Genomic DNA, 5,859 nt, shown 5'->3' on the forward strand with positions numbered 1-5,859 from the left:
GTAGTCCTGTTGCAGCGGAGAGTTTATGGAAGAAAGCAATTTTAGGTTCGGATGCAGAGGAAGTGAAGAGAGTAGGGAATGAAATGTATAGGAAAGGTTTGTTTAATGAGGCTTTGAAGTTGTATGATAGAGCGATAGCTTTGTCACCGACAAGCGCAGCTTACCGGAGTAACCGAGCTGCGGCGTTGACTGGTTTGTCTCGAATTGGTGAAGCTGTTAAGGAATGTGAAGATGCTGTTAGATCGGATCCTAACTATGCTAGAGCTCATCACCGTTTGGCCTTATTGCTTATTAGGTAAATTTCTTCTCGTTTCTCATTGCTCAGCTAGTGGTTCTGCTCTGTATTCACTGTATCATCATAATACAGAATCTTTATCTGTGGTTTGCATTCACTGTGTCTTTAATTACTTGGTTGCATTGCAGATTAGGTCAGGTTAATAGTGCAAGGAAGCATCTTTGTATTCAAGGGAGACCATCAGATCCCATGGAGTTGCAGAAGCTTGAAGCAGTGGAGAAACATATGGCCAAATGCGTAGATGCGCGAAGACTTAGTGACTGGAAAAAAGTTTTGACGGAAGTAGATGCTGCCATTGTCTCTGGAGCCGATTTGTCTCCTCAAGTAAGAGTTCATATTGTGGGATAGATGTTGCCTTGGGAAGAAATCATAACTTAATATCGTTTTAATTGTTGTGTGTTTTATATCTACAGCTATTTATGTGTAAAGTAGAAGCATTCTTGAAACTTCACCGGCTTGATGATGCTCAATCAAAGCTGTTAGAAGCTCCCAGAGTAGAGCCGTTCCCCGTATCTTGCTCGCAGACTCAGTTTTCTGGTATGGCTTGTGAAGCTTATACATATTTTGTCAAAGGTCAAATCGAGATGGCTTTAGGAAGGTGAGGCTAGAGTAACATTTTCATATGCTCATGTTAAAATAAAACTGTTGAATGCCATTAAGAAACAAAGGGGTTAAAGAGCAGATGATGAATTCTTGCAGGTTTGAAAATGCAGTTATAGCTGCTGAGAAAGCTAGCCAAATAGATCCACACTGCAACGAAGTTGCTATGTTACACAATACTGTTACATTGGTTGCTAGGGCTCGTGCTCGCGGTAACGATCTCTATAAATCAGAGAGATACACGGAAGCTAGCTCAGCTTATGCAGAAGGCCTTAGGCTTGATCCATGCAACGCTGTTTTATATTGTAACCGGGCAGCTTGTTGGTTTAAACTTGGTATGTGGGAACGCTCAATTGAAGATTGTAACAAAGCGCTTCGATATCAACCAAGATATACAAAGCCTCTTCTTCGGAGGGCTGCCTCAAATAGCAAGGTACATATAAGAAAACTTCTTTTGACTTTGTTTGGCTTGTAATTTGTTCTTCACTGGTCATCGAGCTTTCTGTCCAACTGTAGATGGAAAGATGGGGAGCTGCAGTGAGTGATTACGAGGCCTTGATAAGAGAACTACCTCATGACAAGGAAGTTGCTGAATCTTTATTTCATGCTCAAGTGGCATTGAAGAAATCCCGTGGAGAAGAAGTTTTAAATATGGAATTCGGTGGTGAAGTTGAGGAAATTTTTAGTCGTGAACAGTTCAAAGCTGCCATGAATCTACCAGGTAGAAGATAGCTTCTCTGCTTCTTACTTTAATAACTTTTCTTGATTGGGCGGCTGATCTAACTTTGAAATTTGTGTATGTGATATATATATACTTCAATCAAACACAGGAGTTTCGGTTATCCATTTCTCGACAGCCTCTGATCATCAATGCAAGCAGATATCTCCATTTGTGGACTCGCTATGTACACGTTACCCATCTATACACTTCATGAAGGTAAAGTTACATAAAAAACCTCTCTCGTGGTATTCACTCAAAACGTTCATAACTCCGCGGGAGAAGATTGACTCTAGATTCTGTCTTTCGGGTTATATAGGTGGATATCGAAAAATGTTCTTCGATAGGTAATGCAGAGAATGTGAGGGTTGTACCGACAGTGAAGATATACAAGAACGGTAGTCGAGTGAAGGAGATTGTGTGTCCAAGCAGAGAAGTGTTGGAGTACTCAGTGAGACACTATAGCAGTTAAAAAGTAAAAAACATGACAGCTTCATCTTCACTCTTCTGCAACCTCCTCCTCATTACCCCTTAAGAAATATCTGAATAATCCCACTTAACTTCTTAAGATGCATCATTTACCAATACCAGGGAACCTATTAGTGTAGAGAGTTTCAGGTCTTTATGATTTGTTCATTCATTCTCCTCTTCATTGCCCTGTGATCTGTCTCTGTATGTTATGTTCAGTCTTCTTCTCTTCATTCATTTATCTCTCTACAGATTGAGATTGCATTGGCGCCTTCTTCCTTTTTAGCTTCACTTGTTTAGGTTACTCGTTGTGTGTGTGTACATAAGAGAAGTTCGGATGTGAGTGAAGAAAGAAGGAGAAGGCTTTACCAAAGGGGCAAAAGNCATAACTCCGCGGGAGAAGATTGACTCTAGATTCTGTCTTTCGGGTTATATAGGTGGATATCGAAAAATGTTCTTCGATAGGTAATGCAGAGAATGTGAGGGTTGTACCGACAGTGAAGATATACAAGAACGGTAGTCGAGTGAAGGAGATTGTGTGTCCAAGCAGAGAAGTGTTGGAGTACTCAGTGAGACACTATAGCAGTTAAAAAGTAAAAAACAGGACAGCTTCATCTTCACTCTTCTGCAACCTCCTCCTCATTACCCCTTAAGAAATATCTGAATAATCCCACTTAACTTCTTAAGATGCATCATTTACCAATACCAGGGAACCTATTAGTGTAGAGAGTTTCAGGTCTTTATGATTTGTTCATTCATTCTCCTCTTCATTGCCCTGTGATCTGTCTCTGTATGTTATGTTCAGTCTTCTTCTCTTCATTCATTTATCTCTCTACAGATTGAGATTGCATTGGCGCCTTCTTCCTTTTTAGCTTCACTTGTTTAGGTTACTCGTTGTGTGTGTGTACATAAGAGAAGTTCGGATGTGAGTGAAGAAAGAAGGAGAAGGCTTTACCAAAGGGGCAAAAGAGAGGAAGATTTGGATTCTTCATTTTCATTTTTTTTTTTTTTTACTTGTAGGGCTTAGTGAAAAACCAAAAAGAAAGTGAACCATCTTGTCATTTTTAATTCTCCTCTATTTTTCTCAACATTTTCATCAATAAAAAGGTTACATATTATTATTCATTTTCCATTAAGTTTTAATTTGAATACATACAATCATCCCAAAATCATAGATAATTTTATCAACAGTGTACTGTTTTTTTCTTTGAAGGTGTTTAGAAAAGGGTTAGGTGATTGATTCAAAAAAAAATTGGATTTTAATACTTTAGTCGTTGACATAAACAAAAAGGAGATTCGGAATAATTACAGACTGATTTGATTTGTTATGAAAGCGAGCGACTACTGTTTTTGTTAATGCTTTGTTCTTATATTTGTTAATTGCCCTCTCTTTTAAGGCATTAAAAAAAAAGGATAAAAAGAACTAAATTATTAAGTTTGTTACCTTTTTTAAATAATAAATACTTTTTAAAAAGAAAAATAATAATAACATAACGCCCAAAATTAATAATAATAGATTAATACAGTACTAATATAAAATAAGAAAAAAAGGTTTGGAAGGTTATGATGGTCGTTAGCCGGTGCTACTCTGCGCCGTCCGAAGTCGGTGCCCTTAATTTCTGGTTGTTTGACACGTATTTATCTCTTTTCTAATAATATATTTTGTGGATAATATATGTTTGGTCGTCTTCAGCTTTTAGCTATTTGAAACTTTGAGTAAAATCATTATTATATATCACAGAAAAGCTTATTTATGTACTAACAATAATGAAATACTTATTCTCTTGTTTATTTTTATTGCTTATTAGTGGAGGAGGCGCGTGTAGGGCACTCACCGACTAGTGTGAACTTTTTGACCGCTGAGAGAGAGTGAAATCAGAAACGTACTTATTTAAAAGCATAAAGGTACGTTGGTGAAAAACCGGTACACCGTACATGTACGCTATAAATTCTCACAATTTAATTAAATTTGAGCCGTTGGGGCGTTAGCGTTACGGTAGTAGTAACCAAAAAAAATTGCAAGCTGTGTCAATATAGGAGACTCACACGCCGTGTCGTTTTCTAATCCACCATTTTCCCCTTCTTCAACGGCCTCTTTTCCGAAAAACATGTCTGCCGTTTTTTCGGGACCACATATAATACCATGCTGAGAGACATGTGTGTAGTAGCTGTTGTGTACACGAATGATTAGGGTGGGAAACTAGAACTGTCACCAGGAAAAGGCCAAACCAAAAACTAAAACCGCACTAGTCAAAACCAAACCAAACCGAAGTAGTAGCAATGGTTATAGTAAGAGACAAAGAAACAAGAAAAGATTCTCTTGTTCTGTTTTATTACACTTACGAAAAAGAAAAAAAACAGAGCGCATGTGTTCGTTCATGATCTCGAAGAATTCTTACACGAAAATCAACATTTTTGACGGTGGATACGTAAATAAACCGAAGAATCCAAACCCGTCTTAACTTATTATTTTCAAAGCCGCAAGGTTAAAAAAAGGAAAGAGAGAGGGAGACTCATCATCTCCTTTGTACTGAACTTAACCGGTGTTCTGTAGACCAGCAGCAATACCCTTCATGGTCAAGATGAGTGTGTCTTCAAGTCCCGGCGCGTATTCACTTGTCGGGTTAAGCTCGATGAGTTCTTGTGCTGGTTTGCTTGATTCTGCAATCTCCTTAGAGATGTGAGGTCGCAGTGTCACATGGTAACTCGGATCACGGATTCTCTTCAATGTGTAAGCTTGGCAGACATTGAGTGTCGTAATGTAAGAATCACGAAGTCTCAGTCTCTGTTTCAAGTAAGGATCTCCTTCCAGAAGATCTTTGTGTCCAGCGGTCTGCAAACAGCGAAAGCGAATCAGACAATTGTGAAATCAATAAGAAAGAAATAAAGAAATCAAGAGGGCTCTGAGTTTACCTGTAGGATGAGTTTCTTGGTTTCTTCGAAATTAGCTCTGAGTTTCTCACCGAACGGCCAGAGTTCTTCTGAAACAAGAAGCTTGTCGTACAAAGCAGCAATACCAGGATCTCCTTTGGCGAACACCATTTCAATTAGATCAATGGTGACTCTAAAGAAAGGCCAGTGTTGGTACATATCTTGGAGCATGTGGAGGTTCTTGACGTCCTTGTCAATCACGTGCCTAATCGCTGCTCCGAATCCAAGCCATACAGGAAGATGGAATCGTGTTTGAGTCCAAGCAAAGATCCACGGAATCGCACGAAGAGATTCAATGCCACCGCTTGGTTTCCGCTTCGCAGGTCTGCTTCCAATGTTCATACGACCATACTCCAGTTCTGGTGTAGCCTGCAATAGATTTTAAGATTCCTTGAGTTTCAAGAATCTGTAGGGTGAGCTAAAAAGATTCAGAGTGAATTAAAATACTTACAAGGCGGAAGTACTCGACAAACCGAGGCTCTTTAAACACAACAGAACGATACTCCTCGGTTGCAACTACCGCCATTTCATCAAGCAACACGCGCCATTCCGGTTTAGGCGAAATAGGAGGGCGCATACCGTGCTCTAGCGTAGCAGCGGTAAAACGCTGAAGCGTTCTAAAGCATAAATGCTCTTCACCAAACGATTGCTCGATGACTTCACCTTGAACCGTGACACGTAGTGAACCGTTAATAGTATCCGGAGGCTGAGACAATATAGCAAGATGGGTTGGTCCACCTCCTCTTCCAACCGTGCCACCACGACCGTGAAACATCGTTAGCTTCACACCATACTCTTTAGCAACCTTCACAAGCTCTTCTTGAGCTTTGTATAACTGCCAAGCAGC

The 5,859-nt window shown here is 39.5% G+C and overlaps 2 protein-coding genes across 6 annotated transcripts in view; one reads left to right on the top strand and one right to left on the bottom strand.

The window, feature by feature from the left end:
- Positions 1-2,314, top strand: part of LOC104742850 (TPR repeat-containing thioredoxin TTL1-like) — a 4,650-nt gene extending 2,336 nt beyond the window's left edge. For 2 of the 3 annotated variants that reach the window (XM_019236257.1, XM_019236256.1), the window contains 7 exons: positions 60-295; positions 424-619; positions 709-893; positions 995-1,328; positions 1,412-1,616; positions 1,726-1,832; positions 1,933-2,314. In XM_019236257.1, coding sequence (XP_019091802.1) covers positions 60-295; positions 424-619; positions 709-893; positions 995-1,328; positions 1,412-1,616; positions 1,726-1,832; positions 1,933-2,085 — 1,416 coding nt within the window. In that variant the 3' untranslated portion in view covers positions 2,086-2,314. The remainder of the gene's footprint in view (positions 1-59; positions 296-423; positions 620-708; positions 894-994; positions 1,329-1,411; positions 1,617-1,725; positions 1,833-1,932) is intronic. The other variant, XM_010463908.2, reaches the window with a different exon arrangement.
- The window catches only part of LOC104742851 (phosphoenolpyruvate carboxylase 1), a 5,585-nt gene continuing 4,079 nt past the window's right edge, over positions 4,354-5,859 (bottom strand). The window contains exons 10-12 of one of the 3 annotated variants that reach the window (XM_010463909.2): positions 5,464-5,859; positions 4,995-5,381; positions 4,354-4,914 (exon numbers count right to left, since the gene is read on the bottom strand). The exon at positions 5,464-5,859 is cut by the window's right edge and continues 1 nt beyond it. In XM_010463909.2, the coding sequence (XP_010462211.1) occupies positions 4,618-4,914; positions 4,995-5,381; positions 5,464-5,859 (1,080 nt within the window). In that variant the 3' untranslated portion in view covers positions 4,354-4,617. The remainder of the gene's footprint in view (positions 4,915-4,994; positions 5,382-5,463) is intronic. The other 2 variants (XM_010463910.2, XM_010463911.2) reach the window with 2 other exon arrangements.

This window comes from Camelina sativa, chromosome 14 (assembly GCF_000633955.1).
Source record: "Camelina sativa cultivar DH55 chromosome 14, Cs, whole genome shotgun sequence".
NCBI lineage: Eukaryota > Viridiplantae > Streptophyta > Magnoliopsida > Brassicales > Brassicaceae > Camelina > Camelina sativa.